At 32.6% G+C, this 23631-nt stretch overlaps 1 protein-coding gene across 9 annotated transcripts in view; it reads left to right on the top strand.

Moving 5' to 3' along the window:
* The window catches only part of LOC111030074 (potassium voltage-gated channel protein eag-like), a 227644-nt gene that overhangs the window by 170352 nt on the left and 33661 nt on the right, over positions 1–23631 (top strand). For 5 of the 9 annotated variants that reach the window (XM_022309399.1, XM_022309407.1, XM_022309404.1 and 2 more), the window contains 4 exons: positions 2567–2667; positions 2883–3015; positions 12646–12657; positions 16458–16589. In XM_022309399.1, coding sequence (XP_022165091.1) covers positions 2567–2667; positions 2883–3015; positions 12646–12657; positions 16458–16589 — 378 coding nt within the window. The remainder of the gene's footprint in view (positions 1–2566; positions 2668–2882; positions 3016–12645; positions 12658–16457; positions 16590–23631) is intronic. The other 4 variants (XM_022309403.1, XM_022309405.1, XM_022309402.1 and 1 more) reach the window with 3 other exon arrangements.

The following is a 23631-nucleotide window of genomic DNA, read 5'->3' on the forward strand; positions in this document are numbered from 1 at the left end:
GGCACCGTCGATCTCCACCGCCGGTTAAAATATTAATATTGATAATATTATTACGCATATCAGTACCTAATATCGCGTTTCGATGGGATAGCGTTTTCAATGGTTATTATTGCAGCCGTCGAGAATGTTTTTAATTGAAATCTGAAATCTCTATAGGATCACAACCGTTTTTCGTTACGAAATATTGTCTTTTGTCGTACTTCTTACCGATAAAGTGCAATTTTTTGTTATGTTGATTTTTAGAGACGATATATTTTCCTTTAATTGTATTTAAAATTGTAAATATTAAATAATTTATAAACATCCAAGAATATTAGCACACAGAGTAGAAAAAAAAACTTAAAAATCGGAATGACCAATTTCGAGTTTACTTCATATAAATATATGTAAGTATTATGCACGCAGATTTATCATCGCATTATATGATTTTTTTTCGCTACGATGGACCAAAATAAACGATTTTTAGTGACTACAGATTAGTAGTGTGTGCGTGCCACGATATAACTACCCACGAACAAACTTCGAAAATTATTCACATTGAATTCCTTAAGAACGATTGGTTCACAATATTTTTAAAATAGAAATAATAATTATATCCGTTGGCCAGTGGGCCGTAAAAGCGATTTTTGTACTCGAACCGCTGTGTTGTAGATGAAGAAATATTTATTATTTAACTTGGAAATATTTGGTACGTATCGAATCTTCCATGACATGGGAATGAAAGTTGAATCGAAATCATGGGGGCTTCAAGTCTGACTATAAATAATAATTTAGCATTGGGTAGTTTTGATCCACAACCGCGCGATATTGTTGGAAAAATGAAATGTACACGCAAAATAATTTATAATAGGCATCAACGATAGAATGTACACTAATATCGTGCGATACACATTGCTTGCGTGTTTCTAGTACTAATGATGAAACATTTTGTAGATACACGCGAACTTGATGCAAGACATATATGCCAGAGACAAGGAGTGAATTGGACTTAATGTGCTTACTTAGAGTGTACTAGAACCATGGTAGATATGTATTAATGAGTTACCTAGGTAGTACACCTATTATACCTACGTAATATTCTGCGCATATAGTAGTAGTTCGTGGTATCAAATTTAGTAAAATGTGCTCAACACGTTACTATTATAATATTCTAATAATAAGATTAAACGATAGTAATTATTAGTGCATTATAACCCTTAAAATTATTGTTTGTCGCCTACAGTAGAAGAAAATAGACGATACAACAAATTAAAATTGAATAATATTTTTAAGACTTTTAGTTTTTTAATTTAAATATTATGACACGTGAACTTGCAACATGATAACAATACAATTAAAACACTATGGACATTTAGCTACCAATAATTCAACATTCATCGCAATATTTAACTATAATTACTTATCGTCTATCAGGATGTACTTAACATTTAACATTGTTTTTACTTTTTAAATTTCTAGTTTCTACCTTTTAAATATTAACCCTTTAAACTCTTTTTTTAAAAGAATAATTGGATTCTATGGGCGTTGGGAATAGGCATATGCTATAGGCCAAGTGAAATGGCCTCGAAAAGACACAGGTCGAAAATTAGTTGATAATGTAATACGTCCAATTAGCCATACATTTATTTTCATAATCACAACAAATATAAAACATTGCATAACATATCATGCAGTTTTATTTTACTTAATACTATACATGCATTACAACATCATAAAATAAATAAATATGATCTTGAGTCGTATAATATAGTATATAGGTGTATTAAACTCAAGTATCTAAATCAATATCGAGTATTAAATGTCTACTTATTAATTCACTATTATAAAATTAAAATAATACCGATTAAAATGCACTCCAATGCTCTTCTTACACCTACTAACCTATACAGCAATTAGATATTAATACCTATAAGAAATACGAATTAGCATTTTGTTATATGTTAGTAGTTTACTATTATTGTATAATATTAAAAAAAAATTTCTTGAAAGTTAAGATTTAAACAATTCCAATTTGACAAAATTTTGTCTCATGATAGGTTCATAATTTATTATACATTTCTGGTGGTACTCCAGTACCTGCTACATTGTTAGTTAGTAGTTATTATATTTCATGCGCACTTACGAGTTTATAATTTTTAATGGTTACCTATCTCTAAAATTAATGTGCATTTTGAATTAATTTTTCGGTAGGTACAACCCTCAAGAAAAAAAAACATCGCCTATCTAATTGTGCGCGTGGTACGACGTGCATTACGGAATTAATTAATTAACTAAGTTATACAATACACCGTTATTATAATGTTCTATATTTTTAGATTTTTCCGTATTTTCGGCAAAATAACGTCCAAATATAACAATATTATTATATTTTATAGCCAATTATTATATTTTAAATTTACAACCAAAAAAATTTAAATGTGCATTTGGTACTAACTACTAGTATAGTGCTTAGGTTTAATGTTGAAAAATAAAAACAAAACGCAACACAGTCTCTTATGTTACTATAAATACTATTAACTATTCAAAATGGATATGATTCTTAAAACGGTTTTGTTTTCTCTTACAGCAGACAGCAGTTTCCTTTTGGCCAACGCTCAGATTGTCGACTTTCCGATTGTCTACTGCAACGAGTCGTTCTGCAAGATTTCCGGATATAATCGGGCGGAGGTGAGTATACTTTTACGATACGCCCTACACACTATTTCACTCACTCTCGTCGACTGGTGACGATTTGATAATAATTACAACGGAGTGGAGTTTTCCACGAACCTTGTACTATTATACTCCCACGTCGATGAATAATTAATTTTTTCCCCCTAAAATACTAACCAATCGACCGGTCGGGTTTTGTTTTTTTTTTTCCCCCGTCGCCGTACATATAGGTGATGCAAAAGTCATGCCGATGCTCATTCATGTACGGAGATCTCACGGACAAGGAGACGATATGCAGGATAGACGAAGTGTTGGAGAGCCACTACAACGACCAGTTCGAAATCTTGCTCTACAAAAAGAACAGTGAGTGTCTGCTCCGACATGAACGTTTTTAGAATATTATCGGATGCCGCCGGCCCGAACCGGCGGCCAACACAATGACGTTATAATATTTTATTACTGCAATGTGCGGTATGTCGTGTCTCCGCGATTACCGTAAATAGACCCACGACCACCGCGACCACTGCAACCGGATTTTAATTGCCGTCGATCGGTGTCCGGAGAGATTTCAAAAAAAAAAAAAATAAACCAACGGAATGTTAACGATAATCAGCCGACAAATTTCGGAAACGCACGTTTTCGAGCGTCGACGATTTACGACGCGAAACGTTCGTATATAGTCGGTGGTCCGTGATCGCCGTGGTGTTTGTTTTGCCAGGCCATAATATTATAATAACTATACTTTTGGCGAGCAAAATCGAACACAGGCTGATTAATATAACGTATAGGTATTATATAGGTACAACGTATACACGCATATTATTTTACATAACACAAAAAATAAATTGCATTATTATTCAAAATATGTACGCGACGGTGGCCGAGAAATGGCTGTTTACACGAGTTTGTTGGTCGTCACAACCAATTCCTCCCCCCCCCTCCCCCACCACCAATGATATCACACTGAACTTCAATTCGAAATATCTACCCATCTACCACGTTTGGTAGTATAATAACAATAACAACGATACGTAATATGTAGGTATATGTTATTATTATCGGCACGGTACAATTAACTATACAAATTTATGCGCGTTAATAAATCATCACTTTTTGGACAAGTTAATGGTTTTCGTCATCGTATACGTATGATAGAAGTCGTTACGTGGATGTGAAGATTTTAGATTCCGCCACATCATCTCTGTGTCTGCAGAGACAGTATATTAAATTTTAATACTTTTTAGTAAGTACAAATCTCTAACAAAATACTTTTTTAATGATACGAAAAGTATATGGATCTAAGATAATTATAATATTTAATATAAAAAAATGTTTTATTATTTTAGAAATTCCAAAAATAAAAATTAAAATGAGTTCAATATTTAAAGAAAAATGGGGTTGAGCACGGTTAGTGAACCACCGAATCACTCTGTATATTATTACCTAGTAACTATATTCAGTAAAAATTGTTCTAAAACAAAGATTACGCATTTTTATAAAGTCATCTTTACCTTCGAATATAGATACGGAAATTAAACAAAAAGCTAATCATATCACCGTCATCGATTGATAAAATATATGCCGTTTATTGTTATTATTATTAATATTACGTCGACGAAAAAAAAACGAATCAATGCTATTATGTTATTGTATACTATTGTGTTTGAAACTTTAAGTATCAGCTCGCTATATTGTCCCAGAGTACCTATACTTCGGGTTGTCCAACATCATATTTTTTATTGAAAAGCACTCAAACCATCGTTTTTATTGAGACATAATGATATTCATAACCGCCAACAAAGTGAAGATTCATACGTAATAGTATAACATATTGTTGTATGTTTCCCACCCAAGTAACACTGGCCATTCGTATCGCCTTTCATTGTTCTTCGACTTCGCTCATTGTAATAATATTCTTTTGTATGCGAAGCAATTATTTGTTGAATAATCATTTCAAATTTAGTCAACTTGTAATAAATTATTATTCATAAAAAAATAATGTTTTTTTTTTTAAAGATTATTCAGTTGAAAAATATTGAATAATTATTATTCTTATGCAGATGAGTAAGCAAATAATCTATTAACAATAATACTTTCATATTTTTGTTGAAATCAATTGTTTTTGAACAACCAATGAATGATGAGAAAATTCACTTTCGGTCTCTGTTGTTGATTTACCGAGTTTAATGCGTCCGACCCATTACACCACGATCGCTGTGTCGATGCACATTTCGAAACGAATTACCTCACATTTTTCCCGGTAAACATACTACTATATTATGCACTCGTATGAATAATAATATCACGTGACCAAACACTTTATAAATCCTTGTATTTCGGTTTGACATTTTTTTTGCGGATGTTTACCACTGTCGATAATATTGCGCTGTTAACGTATTGTTTAACTATGATATAGAGGGTTTTAGATGATATTGTATGGTTGCGTCGCACAATCATAACTGTCTAATATAGAGATGATAGTCATTTTCAGATTCGCAATAAAGTTAGAATATTGAACACTAAAAATATGTTGCTACGATTTCTTTCGATTATTCCGTACAATATAGAACGTACTCAAATATATTTTAATACCGTTAAAATGATTTTCACAGATTTATTTTTTTCAACCATTTTTAAAACACTTATATTATATTTATACACCGCCTAAACTAGCTGTATTCGCCTTTTCCAAACTGTTGGAGAATTTTCCGAAAACGCTATATAAGTTTAGTATACATACATATATGTAGAATATGTCTACTCCGTTAACAACTAATATTGTTACGTCTGCTACACAAAAATGTGTTTTCATACCAAGTCCCAATGGGACCGACTTTCTGCACTGATGAACCGTAAATCAACGAAAATTTAATATCTTGCCAAAACCCTGAAACAAGGCCATCATCGTATAATAATATAAAATATAAACATTTTTCATCTTATCGCTGTGTACTGTCGGAATTCGTGTTACCTTGAAATAATATGTACCTATTGTACATTATTATTATGTACTCGTTTCTTATCAGCTAATAGTCCAATAAAAAAAAAAACTATTACCACTCCCATTATACCTGCTGTGGTTTAAATATAGTTATTTTTATGGTTTTAATTCTTGAATATAGAACGAGGACGACGAAAGACAAATAACATTAATTTTTTACATTCTCGTGTTCGTGGCGTACGTAACAAACATTATACTAAATTATAAAAATATTGTTATACACGCAATACATCCTGTAACCACCGCGAAGCTATTAACTTTTCTCGGTTTTATTATCCAGTAAGACAATGGTGTTTACACCGTCCCAGTAAATAAAAAAATAAATACATTTCACTCCGTTTTTAAAAATCTCGTCCACATGGTAATAAAAATGATTAAGTTGTCAGAATGTTTAATACAGTAAAACGAAAACTTGATGAAATTTGGCAGTATATCACGATATTGGCCAAGGGGAGGTGTGATGTTTTTGGATTGGAAATAACATAGGGCGCTGGGACTTGTGTTTTGAATCGGTTGACATAATATTAAACTTGGCAGGTAATTGAGATTCGGTGGTAAGGAAATTGGTAGGCCTGCATATAGAGCATCCAAGGCTTTTATGAGGAAACATTTTCCGTGCCACTTAATTTGTTAGTGGTCCACTCGATCCCCAGATTTGTCTTCGTGAAATTATGCTCGAAACTAAAGTTTTCAAATACAAATCCCGATAAATATTCAAATGGCCACCCTTTATACTATATTTTTGTTCTTGAATTAAATTTTTTTTTTGTAATTTTCCTGTCTTTAAAACTGCATAATGTACTTATTTGAATAATCTATTTTGAAATTTTCGAAAACGTCAAACCTTCTTGGCTGACCATGAATATTGCCATATTATACTATAGTTTTGATGAAAATGATACATTATATCGTTGATCTCTCTCTCCCAATATCGCATGTCATAGAACCAATACTGGCCTTTGAGTGGTTTCAACAACAGCAAACGTTGGAAACTATTGTTGACATCGATATGTCCACTGGAACTCTTAACATGGTCAGTGGAATCAGAGAATAGTGAACGTGGTAGGAGGCGTTGAGGGTCTTTGGTACAAAGAGGTTGGAGGGGTGGCAGAGCCAAAACAGGTGATGGAATAACGGAGCGAAGTTTTCACCAAAGGGTTCGGTACAAGTCACTTAACCAAATTGAAAAGTTTCCAAACTTTTTCGGTGACGGAGGCGATGACTAAGGGACAGACCGTGCGCCTGCGCATATGTGAGATAAAGTTGTGCACACATGTATGTATTTTTTTCTGCGAACACCGTCGCTGTCGTTGTCAAGTGGACCTCTTTGTGACGATGCCAAAAAAATAAAAGGAAAAGGAGGCGATTTTGAAAAGATTTGATTCTTAAATCACACCCCGGTGACCCTATTCGTTCGCACTCCGCGGACCTAATTTCCCGGACACAATGCGAGCGGCGACCCATTGTCGAAACGGATATCCTCTTCCGGTCACGCTCACGTATATAGCCTTAATATAACGAAAAATAAATGTCCCACTGTCGAAACGGGTTTTTTTCTTTTCGTTTGTGCTCCGTTATCTACATCTCTCGTGTGTCGATATTATTTAATTTCAAAAAAGAAGTAATTAGTTTCAAAAGGCCACGATACCTTTATAAACTGGTCACTCGAAATGTCACATTAATCACAATAACTGACCGGGCAAGTGGTTTTTATACAGTACAGAGAGAGGAGAATTTTCATTCAAACAAATAAAAAGCAGACTGGTAGCTTATATTATAGTATAGTAAAGTCTACTTTTTAGGCATTATGTTATTGGTTGTAAATCAATTCATTTATTTAATAAATAGACAAATAATATATAGTTTAATACAGTATAGAATATACACTGTGTTATGATGAAGGGGGACAAATGCTGATGGTGAACCTCATCTCAAAGATAGTAATAAAGTGTCCATATTATAATATAATATATGCAACAGTGAGCGTCAAAATTAAATTTTTTTTCAAAACTCACATTAATTTTTTGTCGTACGGTGTAATTCTAGAAATTCGTCAAGAAAGACCAAGAAAAATTAAATATACCTTTATCGTGCCATTTATAACCTTGGTAGTGCATGGAATTTGTCAAAAAATCATAAAAAACAACAGTTCATAATATAGTTTATGAGTATATTATTATTATGACGCACTATCCCTTGAACTTTTGTGTGTAGTTTTTTGAACTAGTGAAATACATGACATTACGACGCTCCGTACATTATAATATATTTATACATAGAGTAATAATTTTTCAAGACGTGTCCTAACCCCCGTAATAATATCCTGTACTGTAACATCCATAGAAATTCTGGTTTTTGGAATATTCGTATATATACCCAAACTCGAAAACTGTGTTTTTAAACAATTGATTATTTTCTAGCCTATAAAAAGTGAGTGTCGTTTTAAAAAACTTATTTTTTGGATTAATTTTCAATATTAATATGACGCCTTATTTTTACTATACTTACTATTGTGTTATCGATTTCTACGGTGACATATTAATTTATTTGTCATAATTTATTCTAATCGTCTGGTAATACTGGTACTTATATCACAATGCTTGTGGTTCAATTGTAAGTAGGTGGGTACTTATTTGTATGGAGAACGAAAACATTTCGACAAAATACTAACTGATCTAAACGTTATTACTCGATTTGATAATTCGATATAAATATTTGAATTCTCAATACGAAATACTATTTAATAATATATTAATCATACCATTTTGAGCGGAATCTAATCATTTTACTCGGTAATTACCCGATGTTCGCCAACTGTAATACACAATATCCATTTGCCGATTTAAAAAAAATATGCAATCTCTCGATCATTTTCGGATGATAACTCCGTTTCCGATTTTTGGCATGCTTTCTAGTGAATTCGAGCCAAAAGACATAGTTTAGAAGACCATATATATTATATATATATTATAATTACTTCGGCGTTGCCCAACACAATCGCTTACCCAAACTTTAAATAACTTTAAATAGCTTTCAAATCCGTTTGCATGGTGTCTTGAATGACATAAATATTTCAAAAATAATTACATTTGTAATTGTATGTGTGCATTCTTAACAAGAAATAAAAAAGTTTTCATTTATTTGCTATAAAAAAACAAATTAATGTTAGTTATAGTTTAAAACTAAACAATATCTGTGCACTTAACGATTCGGACTTTCTAACTATAATATTTTTGAGACAAAACAATAATTCATGAATATATCAATGGTTTGAATAATTAACTTATTTATATCATTTTATGTTGAAATAATTAATTTAACTTTTGGTTGTAAATCATTTTATATGAAGTTAATCCTTTGATAAAATATGTACTTAAGTTAAAGTTTATTTTAACGGGAACTTATATTCCCTATTCTTAATATAAAAGTCATCTTAAAATTGTTCATCTGACTTACTCATTATAGAAAAAAAAAGGAACTTACACTTCAAAAACTGTAAAGTATGTCATTACTTGTAACATTTTTATAGATTCAAATATGTATTTATGTGTAGGTGTGTGTGTCTGTATAAATTAGGTACTTCCTACGTTATCTAAATTTCTATTTGACAATTCTGAAAATAATATGCAATATTTAAAATAATAAATTTTCCAAGGTTTAAGACTCGACACAATTCTACACAATATCAAATAAATAAAAATATATATTACGCAAACAAACAGAAATGTCAATTTATTGTCTGCATACTTTCTTTAAACTAAAGATTAGATTGAATACAATATTGACTTCTTAAAAAACAGTTCTTAAAGAGTTTTTAACTACGTTTTTACTGTTCTTATAATTAATAAACTTGTCATGTTCCTTTTTGTTTATAATTTTGAAATTATAAACTAAAATTATTTCCTCAAATTACTGAATTAAATAATACTTAATAAATGTTAAATTTGTATTTCTGTGTTCAAAAAATGGATCGTATTAATAACTTCACAAGTATCGGACTGATAATTATTTTAATACGTAATAATACGAATTTTTCGATCATATTGTTGGGCGAAAAACAATTCGTATGCACATTACGCACAACACTGCGCTGCAGAGTTGAATATTTATGTTGGTTTATTATTATTATTATAATATGTAAATGCGAGCCCGCGTTGGTACTGTTATATTTAGACAGTTTTCAATGGTTTTAATCGTAAAAATATTAAAATATTCACGAGTACGGCACGCGTTTCAGTTTTGGCTGTAATAATTATTTTGTCCAAACGGTCCTCCAGAAAACAAATAGACACAAATGACGCACCCCTACCCCCTCCCTCTTACCTTTACAGCCGATCCGCGTCCGTGCGTGTGTGCGTGCGTGCGTGTGCAAAAGGATTTCAAACAAATGCCGTGCCTTTCTCGTACCAGGACCTTTGCTTCTCTACACCACCTAGCCAACCCCCATCCTTTCGGTTCCACCCCCAAACGTTGTATTTTATCTACCGTCAGACAATTATTAAAGCCCATACTATGTACGTTAATTTATACACGTTTTCCGCAAGCAATGGTATAAGGCTTTCTCCGTACACCGAAACTAGTATACTTACGTAAAACACATGCGTGGCACTTAACTTAGGGGTTTTCGGTGGAACAATCTAGAACCTCGGTCTTTGAAAAATTTTACGAAAATATTAAATAACCTAAGGTTACACCATTTTTACAAAGTATATTCAAAATTACAGCGATAACGACAGCAGATTCGTATTTAAATGCACGCAATAACGACCAAGGCTGTAGTGACAACACTCATTTTAACCGTACCCACCTACATATAATATAGTTTTTAGTTTATAATTTCCTTCTAATTATTCTCAACTTCGTACGTAATCACAGATTTGTTAAATACTAAATTTAAAACAAAAATGGATTTGATTTCGAATTACATTTTGGAACGTTTGAACAGTTCAATTAGACAATTTATTTTTGATTTCTTTTATATTGGAGCTCAACGTATCGCAAAAAGTTTTAAATTTTAGTTATTAACTTCGTAAACATTTTGCCCGATCAAACTCGATCTGTCGACCTCCGTATAAAGCAATGCGTTTAATGATATCGCGCCATAAATTCACATGATTTTATCCAATAAAAACCATACGCATGGCTTACCCAAAGGGTAAAAAAAATTTCAGACAGTTTCAAACCGATGAAAAACAATACCTCTATTATTGCGCGAGACGGTCTTCGGAAACTCCTAAGAGAGAACAATCAACACTCGTGAATGGGTCGGTATCAGGGGTGGTATGTGACCCATAATCACCATCGCCGTTGTAGCAATTGTAAGTCAACTTCAAACGGTTGTCTTCAAATATTTGCCGACCATATAATGTTTCACGTGAAATTCGAGTGAGAACTTAAAAATTCGCACTCGTCCGATGTTCAAAATGTCATCCCCGAGTTAAATCCCGATGTCGTAACTCTCCTGTCTTATTATTATCAAACATGAACACGTACTATTATAACGTAATGTACTATTATTATTATTATTATTATTATAATTTGGGGTTGTTTCCCGGAGTCTACGTCTGCATAGTTTTGTATGGTTTTTTTTCCCATCTCACCCCCAAATCAATATTCACCACATATCGGGTATCTACCTCCGTATATCAAAGTATTATATAGTGCATTATAATATGTGTGTTGGCCACTCGTTTGTTCGTTATTCGTTTCACGACGATCCGGGACCTTTGCCAGCATAGAATATACCATGATGAAACGATTCCGAGAAGAGTACCCCTACTCGACCGCTTAGTAATATTATTTTTATTACCGATGGCCGATAAATTTACCATTATTTGTACTTGATGTTTTATTAAAATACACAATATTATGCGTGCAGAGAAAAATTCTACACGACATACATTTTTTATTGTGTCTCGGAAAAAAAAAAACTATGGACCAGTTGCTTCCGTAATATTCAAACTTCACATTTCTCATAAACATTTGCGACATATATTCAAAGTAATTTGTATCAGGTCACCACACCCAAATATAAAACAAAACTTAGTTTGTAACTTATTGTAATATTCGGTTGATTTATACCAGAAACCTTTTTTTATAAACAAATCATATACTCATTTAATACTTATTACAAAATTAACGTTTGTACTCATTCAATAATTTATAGGCTAGAACAATAAAAATCTAATTAAATCTAAAACACACGAAAACATTAATATCATAAAATACGTCAGGTTAAAATCCCATTAAAAAAAAACATTAAAACAATAGGTCTGATTTTATATAGTCGGATATTACAACATGCAAGTGACTAATGAAAAAAAATTACCAATACGCAATTGGTCGTCTGGACTCAATTACAGGTTGTCTCCATGGCGTCAAATACCGGAAATATCCGATCGTAGATGACGTCATAAGAGCAGTAATGTGTATCTATTATTGGAATACAAAAATATTAATTCCTATGATGTTATATAATATAATTATACATAATATTTGGTCCGTATAATTCACGTTTTATAGTCGAATAACGTTTCGTCGGCCCTTTCAAAAATCCCAAATACGCCACCGGTATGCAGAGCGTATAATATTATTTACGGTCGGATGCAGAATTTTCGTCGGATTCCCCGCAGTCTACTATTTATAAAAAAAAAAATATTTAATTATTTATATTAAATATAATACTCTCTATAAATGCACATAGAACCGACATAAAATAATAATTCGTAGCATATGCTCACATGCACATGAGCGTCACATAGAATTATTATTAAACATAATACCTACCGAATATCGTCATCTACGCTGTTAATTGTATTATAATATATGTGTGTGTTATTTGTTGTATCTATATCATAATAATATAATAATATAATGTATTTTTTTGTGTCATTGTCGTTGCATTGTATAATAATATGAAAAGCAACGATTTTCTAGTATCAGCTAAAAAATTAACAGAAGTTATTATTTGTTTTAAATATGTACCAACCCAGATCTGCCAGAAGGTATGTTGGCTTAAAGACCAAGCAGGTACCGTAGAATGAACGGTTTAATCATTTCTTTTATTTAATTTTTTTTTTTTTTTATTATTTTAATTTTATTATTATTTTTTTTTAATGTATATACAATATTCCTATACATAATATATTTTCTTGCTCAGTATTTGCGATAAGCCCCCGGCGTAATTAATTTAGCGATTTGTCATTATATATATATATAGGTACATATATATAGAAACCCGCGAGAATAATATGTTTATTCGCTTTTAATTTAAAAACACCCTCAGAAGCCACAGGCGGACGCCATTTTGAACTACACCTCGTAGCCGATTGTTTTAACAAAATTGTATGCACGATGACAATATAATACACATATATTCCATATTTTTTTATTTATTGTTATTTTGTGTTGTAATATAATATAAAATAATAATGTAGAGTGTGATAATTTCTTTCAGCGAAATCTGCATATTTCGGCTGAATTAGGTTGGATTGAATCTGGACTCTTTTGTCCAACGATGGGTTAATATACTGTAATAAAGACCTACACGTTCATAATTTCTAAAGTTTAAAACTATTTATTCTCCTAGTAATGCTTTGATTTTTTAAACATCAATTTATATTTTTGACAAAAATATTTGAGCTGGACAATTTTTAATGTAATTTGAACTTCACAAAACGCTCAATCATCAACATGTCAATAAGTTGAAAAAGTCAAATAAACGTGTTAGTGATTCAATCGGTTCTGATTTTAGAGCACTAATAATTAATTGCGAGGTCAAAATATTGACTGGCAAATTATTATGCCTACCGGGATGTTTAATAATACAACTCATACTGCACATTAGAGTTCTGAGAGAGTATTTTACAAGTTCCTATACATGTGCATTATTCCGTAGATTTTCTAGAAACTGTTTTTTTTCAATCCAATGTGGCAATATCAGCTAATCCATGCATTTGGTAGAGAAATTTGTTTTTTCCTGTAAAAGTTATCGCACTGCAATAAATGTGCAAAATGTATGTTATCGTTATGGCTTATATAATATTATATTGTCATTAAATTATTATATTATTATTATTATTGTTTTTCTTTTGTTTGTTTTTTTGTTTGTTTATTATTTTCATTCATGCGTACCTGTAAAGCCAAGCACGCCGACAAATGTAATGACAACGTACAATGCGGTCGAACAACGCAATTGTACATATAAATGTATATTATATAACTATTATATGTAGGTCCGTATATATACGTTCAAAAAGCTATAGTAGCCTAGGGTCTAAGATCGTATATTATTATTATTTTGATTAGGTGGATATTTAAACCATAATTTTATATTTAAATATACAGAGCGATTAACCAGGCATGTCTACCCCATTTTCCCCTTTAATAATCAATTTATTCAAATACTGATTAAATGAATTTTTTAGTTTGCTTTAAAATCATATTTTCAAATATTTGCATATTTACATTCGATTTGAAAAGTGATCTACCTGGCAGTAAATGTTTTTTTTTCAATTTATAACTACCCTTTTCATCGAAAATTATTGAAGAGATTCATTTTTTGAAAATGTCTGATGTACATCAAACGCAAATCCAGATAAAAGTCTTTGAGTGTAAAAGAAAGTCCACGATAATAGGCTCAAAAGTTATGAAAATACATTGGGAATATGCGGGTTTTAGTATTACAGAAGGTACTTAAGTAATATTAAATTTATATTTACTAAAGCTTGATAAAATTGTCCAAGTAAAAAAAATACAAGACCATATTATAACACAAAATATACTCATATCTTTTATTTTATGTAAAAACATTATTAAGGACTGTTATCTTTTAGTAGGTACATAAAGTTTAGTAACTAAGAAACTACTTTCGAATTTCGATTAAGAAGCGTCAACATTTTCAAAAAAAAAAAAAACACCTGATTAATAATTTATTGCCAGTAAAAAAGAGTTGTTAAACTTCACAAGGTACTAAATAAATGGCATAAAAATAAAAATAATTTCAAAATATGGGTTTTAAGCATATTGTATTGTTTATTCTAAAAATCAGAAATTAAAAAAATTCATTAATAAAGGATAACAGGGCATGGACATGTTTGTTCAATTGTTCTGTATAATATCTTAAAGTGTACATTGCATATTTTTATTATTTATATTATTATCATTCCAAATTTATTATTTTTATTTTTTCGTTATATTTTTAGAGAATTTAACAATATTAACCGCTTGTATTTAAATGCGTGGGCCGCCACCAATGGCCGGATGTAAGCGAATAACGAAAATAATAATATTATAATATTTAATAATAGCTCGACGGTATCTCTTATTACTATTTTTGATACTATAATCGCTATTATTATTAATATTATTATTATTATTATTATCATTGTTCTTGATTAAAAACCACCACCGTTATAAATTGTCGCTTGGTGAGTGGGTTATGTTTCTCACGTGAAGACCGTAGTTATTCCATTTTAATTATTATTATTTTACTATTACATATTATATATTATACGAAACAGAATACTTACTTTATAGAGCTTTTAAACCGCTTCTTACACCTCGACAGTTATATATACATATAAGTACAAGTGTATGGAGTAAACATAATAATATATTATATTAGAAACGCTTCTACGTATGTATAATTATCATTGCGCTTGAGTCGTCTGAAAAATTTCCTCGGATTTGTCAGAGACGACGACGAGAAAGGGATCGTTCGTGTAAAATAGATGCGGCTGAGGCTATGTCATATTATTATTATTTATATAGTAACACGACCTAACCAAACTGTTATGGACTCTAATGATTCGATTGCGATGAATACTTTGTATTCAATGCAATTTTACCAGCTACTATAATATCGACAGAGTGACAAATTCGTGGAGATTTTTCGGACTCATGTGTAATGCTGTTATATTGTTATAAATATTATTAAACGCGTAACGATTGGCCGTTATATGAAACAGCCTTCAGACGGCCTAATTAGGGCTGGGTATATAATTAGATGTAAGTTGAAATAAACAATATTATAATTATAATTGACTTTGCCAATAAGTAGACACTTATATTTACGTCGGTCGGATACACCGTATCCGACATTTTTCGGTAGCTTTTTCCTGTTGAAAATACTTGTTACAATATCAAAAACATATTGTTGTATAAAGAAAAAAAGAACACGTCGACGTGGCCAAAAGTACTGTTTGTCATTCCGATTTAGAGTTTCGCAGAATGATGTCGTAATGCTGATCGCATAATATTTTGCGAGACAATAATATCGTAGTGCAGTGGTTCCCAACCTGGAAAAAATCGTGTAATGGGGGAATATATGTTAATCTCGTCAAAGGCAAGGATAACACATACATTTTAAATTACGATTTGTTTACTCATTAATTAAGTAAAATGATACATTAATTTTTTTCTTGTGTTTTATTACAAAACATAAATACATTATATATTATGCATTTTCCCATTATATTCTATTATTGTTATTGGTTTTCATTTAAACTTTTTAAGGGTAATTATGTGAAGAAAGTTTAAAAGTTATAATGAGGGGGGGGGGTACACTGTAGCAAAGTATTAAGCTTACGGGTAGGTTAATAGAAAAAAGGTTAGGAACCGCTGACTTTGGTGGATAAGACGACAATTTTATAATATTATAATTGAGATGAAATTGTTATAATATTATGCTACAGTAAATTGTCGTAAAGGGAGCAGGCGAACACGCTTTTGGTCACGCCGGACGTCACGAAAACCACTTACCGCCTGCGACCACATATAACCGTTTTTCAATGATATTTGTTAGAGACACCGTTATGGCTGCTGATGCAAATAGCTCCGATCAAGAACGAGAGGGATCTCGTGGTGTTGTTCCTGCTCACGTTCAGGGACATCACGGCACTGAAGCAACCCATCGAGTCGGAGGACTCCAAAGGCGGTAAGTTTCAAACGAAAAAAAAAAATAATAATAACAATAATTTCGTTCGTTCAACGTGACGACACACACACACACACATACACACACACACACACACACACACACCCGTACACTTATATCATGATAATATTGCATTACACATTTACACGTTCACCACACTTGACGACCGCCAAACGAGCGGAACGGAATCGCGCGAGGTCGGGAAAACACACAAACGTTTGTCGTCTATTTGTATGCAAGAGTGCGAGCGCACACGTGTGTACCCCCCAAATCGGGGGGTGTACATAATATAGTGAAATTTCGGTAGAGAGACAATCGACGCGCATACGCGTGAACCGTTAGCCCGCAATTTAAAGGGATGGGATTGAATTTCGGACGGTATTGACTTTGCTCCCCCGCGGCTGGCTTTAGGATGGCCAGACGTTTACTTAGGATCAATCAAAAAGCGCGAAAAAAAAACAAATAAATCATTAAATTTTAAAAAATCCAAAAACCAAAATTACGGCGATGGGCCGGGACCGAAGAGTTCGGGGACGGTCGTGTGATGGGCGCTGTTGGTGGTGGTCAGCTCAGGGGGCGAAAAGTTTTTCGACTTGATTAAACATAACAGCCCGTGCTTGCCATCACCCACCCCCGCTCACTCGCTCCTCAAAAACACGCGACCCCTCTCCTTCTTTCCGGAAAAAATCGTATATCGGGTATCGCGTATCGCGTATAAATACAATATTGTTTTACGATAATAACACGATTCGTACACGAACGACCCGAGCACTATATTATTTTACAAAATCTATGACACACGCGTGCCATAATTAATAAAAATCGTAGACTGGCCGGCGCCGTCAAAACGCTCGCTTGTGTACTACGCATAGATAGGTACACCTTACACACACATTTCCACTTTTATACAACCGCACACTTTGTTCTTTATTCGCTTACTACAAATTGTTTCCGTTGGCGATGCTAAAATATAATATTGATTGATTTTGTTATCACTACCGACCACCGCAGTGGAGTGTTCGGCTTTATCAATAATTATCATGATACATTTTACGAGACAAAAACAAGCCATAAAAGGGATATGACACCCTCCCCCCTGGAGATCACGACTCTGGACCGACGTCGAAACCGAGTGTACATGAAACGGTTTATCGAAAATCCAGTGTACTTGTACCCCGCGCGTAAGGTACACATTGCGCTTTTCCGACCTAACTACACCGAACAGTACAGACATCACCCAATCAACAATACTATAATATGACTTGACGTATATAGTATTCCCCCCCCTCATCACCCACCCGGGCCCAATCAGGGCAACACGGTCGTGTGGTTCGTTTTGGTCAAAAATGGAAAGTTTGACTTCAACGAACCAAACGGACATCTACAGCTATTACATTATTTTACATTTTTTTTTTTTTTTTATAATTATTATTCTTACTTTATTACTGCCATTGCCATTATTGTTGTTATACATAATTTTATAATAATATAATACAACTTCAGCGTGTGTTCCGTATGTCGTAGAGTAATGATTATGACATAATATTTTTATTGTATTGACGGTTTTCGATGGATTCAGTACGACGATACTATTATAATTATTATGTTATTGATTTGTGCAAGTTGTTATAATATTATTGTGTTTTATGTGTGTTTGAGTTGCATGGAAAATTATATCATATTACATATGTTATAATATTATGTGTCGTAAATTACGCGTAGGCACACTATGCGATCAGCTCATAATAATATGTACAGAATGTAACAGAAAGAAAATACATTTTTATTTATTAGTACTTACGTAATATTTTTTTTTTTCCATATTAATAATATGACGTGTATCACACGACTTACCAAACATAATAATATTCATTTATTATAATAATCGGTGTGGCTCGGTGGTTGGCCTCGGTCACAACAAATGTGTTCCGAGTTCAAGCATCGGCCGACGTCGGTAGTTCCCGGATGAGCGGCGCACATTAAAATAAAAAAAAAGATTCTATTTGAACAAAACTCGGTTACGTCTTAAATATTATAATGAGTTGATTTCATATTTCGACGTTTCTTTCTATTAACACTAATAACATTTCTCTGTGTATATAGGTACTCGCGTACCTACCAATCTATCTACTTGCCTGCCTGCACTGACTATACTTCATACACCATAGACACTGAAACATTATAGTCCGTGGGTCCCAAAAAACTACCTACCTACCTATCTACTAATTGGGTTATAATATTATTAATTTAGTTCGCATAATTTTATGGTCTATTCAAAGTGATTAATATTATACAGGTCCCAGATTTGCAGTCAAACAATATTCTATAAAATAACCATGAGCACACACAATTTCCAAAGTTTCTAAACAACATACATCTAAATTGTATTACACGCATTATAATATGTTTATTCACACTAATAATTATTTAAATACGGATTAGAGCTTTCAAAAATGTAATATAAAATGTGTAAGGTATTTTTAATTGTTTTTATTAATTTGCAAAATTAAAAACGCATTAATTATAAACTTAGTATAAATCATAAGTGTATTGAGTATTCAAAAAATTCAACGTTTATCCAGCTGATCATTCGGTTATCTGCCCATGACAATCAAGAACAGAATCGAAGTTTGAGCGAAAATTTAATTTTGTCGTTTAACATTTATAAAATATTCAGCTTTTATTCAATTATCCAGAAATTTAAAACTTTTATTAATTTTTATTCGAGTGTGTAAAAAATATGAAAAAAAGATAGATTACAGAATCGTAGGTATTACAATACGTCAACATATTTTTTAATTATAATTAAATTAGTAATTTCATAATAGTATACTTTTACATAAAAATCTATATCTTTGCTGATTACTTTTATCGAACAACATGGATACAATAATTATAACTGGCTGCTCAAATGTCATGTACAGTACAGGATCGCCTTTTTTTAAAAGTGCTGCAGGTTTTACGCAATAATTAAAAAAAAAATGTAAGAATGCAATATGTTTAAATCATTTTGTTTCATTCATTAATTTCTTGGGATTATTTCTAGTCCTTCATTTACTATAAAATGGAGGTAGTATGGTGATTTGTTCGTTAAAATATTTATTTTGAAATTTTTTTAGTTTTTTCGGCGAAAAATAAATGTTTATCAACTGTTATTATAACCCAATAATTATCGATTAAATGTAAATACTTAATAGTTTGGTAGACGATATGCCCATAATTTTAATTTGATAAATCACATAACCTTTAAGTTGATTATGTTAGTAAATATAATTAGTTAGTGATTAGCAACAGATTAGCTGGTACTTGAGAATAAGTTAAAAACTAAAATATTTATTAGTATGGGAAAATGTTTTGTTTATTTGAATATTAAGTGTGTTGTATTTAATGTCGAGAACAGTTTTTTTTTTTTACTAGAGGAGGATTCCATAGAGACCTAGAGTGTAAACGATACACAATATTATTCGCGACGCGATGGTGTCTTTATTGTCTAATTTGTATCAATTATTCCATAATTCGATCATTTTGATTTCCACCCCTGAAAAAATCCCAATAACCGCCGCGTCACCACGAACGATGGCGTTTAATGAATAATTTTATACGATATGATAATATAGTATAATATTGTTGTTGTTGTTGTTGTTGTTGTTGTTGCACAGGCGAGAGTAAATAATAATTATGATGACCGACATTACTGATATTTTTAAAACAAAAATAGATGACCGCGATTTCTCGGGGGTATTTTTTATTTACAGCGCAGATAAAAAAATGTATAATATCCGACATATTTCGATGGCTGATGAAAACTGCGAAGGCGTAACATTTTTTTTCTCACTAGATGCCTATGTACAGCGTACCTAGGTAACAGTTATTGGTATAAATGCTGGTATACATTAATGTGCCCAGCTGTTACCTCCACGCGCCGTCCATATCGTGTGCTCGTCGTTTCGTCATCGTCAACCACCGAAATCCCGATCCAGACACACCCTCTGCAGTTTTATCGCCCGAGTGGCGCCCTCGTTTGCGGCGAAGAGGGCAAACGTGACGACTGTATAGTATTTTATTATCGTCATTACGCACTGCGATCACAGTAAGTCCCCCCCCCCCTATTAGGGATTAGGATTCGTGCGGTTTTTTATTTCACGGGGTGTGACCATCCCCTTTTCGGTTCTACGCGCTCCCGACGTGTAATACGCATGTTACGAACCCTTCGCACATACGCCGCTATTATTATGACGATATAATAATATTACTACAGTGTCATTAATGTCGTCGTCGTTGTTGTTGTTGCGGCTCGTTGTAAATAATAATACTACGGCGGTCGAGTCCCCGACGACCCTTCCACTGTGTTTCGTGTTCTTGACACTCTGCCGGTAGTTCGGTCGCACCTCCCCTGCGGGGGGGTTGGTTTCAGAGATGTCTGCCCGTCACTCGCAGGTGCGGCCGTTACACAGAGCCGCACAAACGAACGCGTAATTTTTTTCCGGTTCGTTTTCGTTTACGCGTTTATTGTGTCGTCCGGTGTGTTTTATAATTCGTGAGCTCGAAATATTTTTCGTTAAAACCACCGGTCGACCGGGCATACCTATGTTTGAACCGGGCAAACGTGCACGCATCCGTGTGACGGGTCTCTGATAATATAACGCCGAAGGGGAGGACGGTAAAAAAAATAACCGCGGCCGGGGACTAGAGAACAATGCACGCGTTTTGTTTTTTTACGACGTTTTCGAGTTTAGGGTGTGCACAAACGCTGTTGTCGTGTCTAGCAATAAAATACCGAAATGGATTTACGGCGATGGCAAAGACATAATGTTCGGTGCAGCGGGGCAACGGATTAAGGATGTGCTCGTCCTGGTGGATTTTTGGCGTGAACGCCTCGCTGACGTCCATCGTATAATATAACAATAATAATAATAATATAGCCGCCCGTAGTACTGTTCGCGTAAACGTTTTGGCGGACAATAATAATTATTATTATCACAAAAATATTATAATAACGACGGCGCGACGACAGTATATGAAATTTTTTAAAACCCGAAAGTCTTTTAGATTTTTTTTTTAAACAAAAAACGGTTATGACGTTTTCAAAAATGAAATGGGGAGATAATATAATGTATCTACCTATCTATTTGTACGTCTTAAATTTTTTATGGCTTTTCGGTTCTATTAGAATAATAAATTGTTTTCTACAATTTCGGCAACAATTATTCTCTATCATTTGTCATTGAAATCCAAGCTTTTAAATATCATTCGATAAACTTATTGCACGAAACACACATACATTACATTCTCATGAAAGGTGATCTGTCAAAATTCCGTACCCTACAAAATTATCAGAATAACTTCTTAATGTGGGTTAGCCACCTACGTCTGTATATTAACTGAAACAAATGCAACGTCATGACATTTGCCAGGTGTCATGCCTCCATACACCATCCATATAACTTTGACGGCACCCCTATTCAAGGTGTATTCACTTTTAAGGGTCTTGGGATTTTCTACTCCCAGTCTTCGAATTTTGAGAAGCACATTAATGTAACGTAAGATCCTAGGCTTTGTCATGCGTAGCACTAAGTATTTCACTACAGCGAAATCACTTCGCTCCCTTTTCTTCGCAATGGTTAGCATTTTCCTTGCAAGTACGGTGTGATAATCTGGCACCCGAATAACGTGGCCAAGGATCAACTACATATTGAGTTCAAAATAAGTTTGTTCTATATCTATCACGTTTGTTGAGTATGGATCACCTTAAAAATGTCTACAGCCTAATCCAAAGCGTCTCTCCTGGATAGCACCTTATACTATATAAAATATCATATTCATTCCCCAGCATTCCTACGTACTCCACATCTTATGGACGAAACCATCCACTTCACTGAATAATGAGTTTTATGAATTTTAATGATTACTTAGCTTGAAATATTTTTTGTTCTTTGGTCTTTAATGACTTTATTAAATTTGTTGAAAATGTATGTTTCACTGAATCACAATGTGTTTTTTTTTTTACAATAAATAAATAAATAAACAGTTCCTGTACATCATAATCAAATATCACGTGACTATCGATTGTACACAATACAACTAAAACATCAAATTTCATACACATACTTTTGAAGTGATGTCTTATAATTATTGAACACATTAGAAAAATTATGGAAAGATTAACTGTGAGCCTCTTTGTGAAAATGAAGCTCCATGTTGTATTTAAATCTTACTCACTGACGAATGTGGCAATGAATAAATTTGAGCAAAATGTGGGACAACGAGATAGCTTGATTTTTGTTCATTAAATATTTCGAACATTATACTATTATAATTGGTTTAAAGTGATTAACTAAAATCTAATTCATAACTGTTATCCATGAAATGGTCTTACATTGTTTTTTATTTGTCTGTGTCATATTTTATAGTTCATGAATAATTATATAATACGTTGACCTACTATAATTTATTTATTTCACATTCGGGTCAATGCATAACTAATCACAATAATTACGATTTCAAGAAGAAAAGTTGTTTGGTTAAAAATACAAAGTATAAAACATTAATTGATAATATGACTATTATGCTAACCGGATATTAATGGGTGGCCTGACAATAAATTGATATTATTTAAAAAACACGAAATAAATATGACCTCGGACTGTGCAACAACAATAATAACTGTACTATTATAAATTACAATGTTTTTATGTCAGAACCGTTTTTTTTCTCTTTCATTCAAAATTATCAATAGTTTTCTCTTTCAGCCATTATCCTGTATTATCCAGTATCCATAGTTACGGCTGAAGCTACACTATGCAAAACTGTGGCACGACTACTTATTACTTTACAATGTGTTCTCCGGGTTTTCTTATAGAGTTTGATGATTAAATTCAAGAGGGCCAGAGTGGAAACGAAATTAATTATTTGGTTTTTGAAATTGTAAACTTTTGCAAGCAATTACATTTTAGAGCATTCCCCGATTTTTTCTAACTGATGTATAACTCTGTATGTTCAATAGACACTTTTTCAGGGGATCTGAAACCGATATTTTTCATAC

This window comes from Myzus persicae, unplaced genomic scaffold, assembly GCF_001856785.1.
Source record: "Myzus persicae strain clone G006 unplaced genomic scaffold, MPER_G0061.0, whole genome shotgun sequence".
NCBI classification, from domain to species: domain Eukaryota; kingdom Metazoa; phylum Arthropoda; class Insecta; order Hemiptera; family Aphididae; genus Myzus; species Myzus persicae.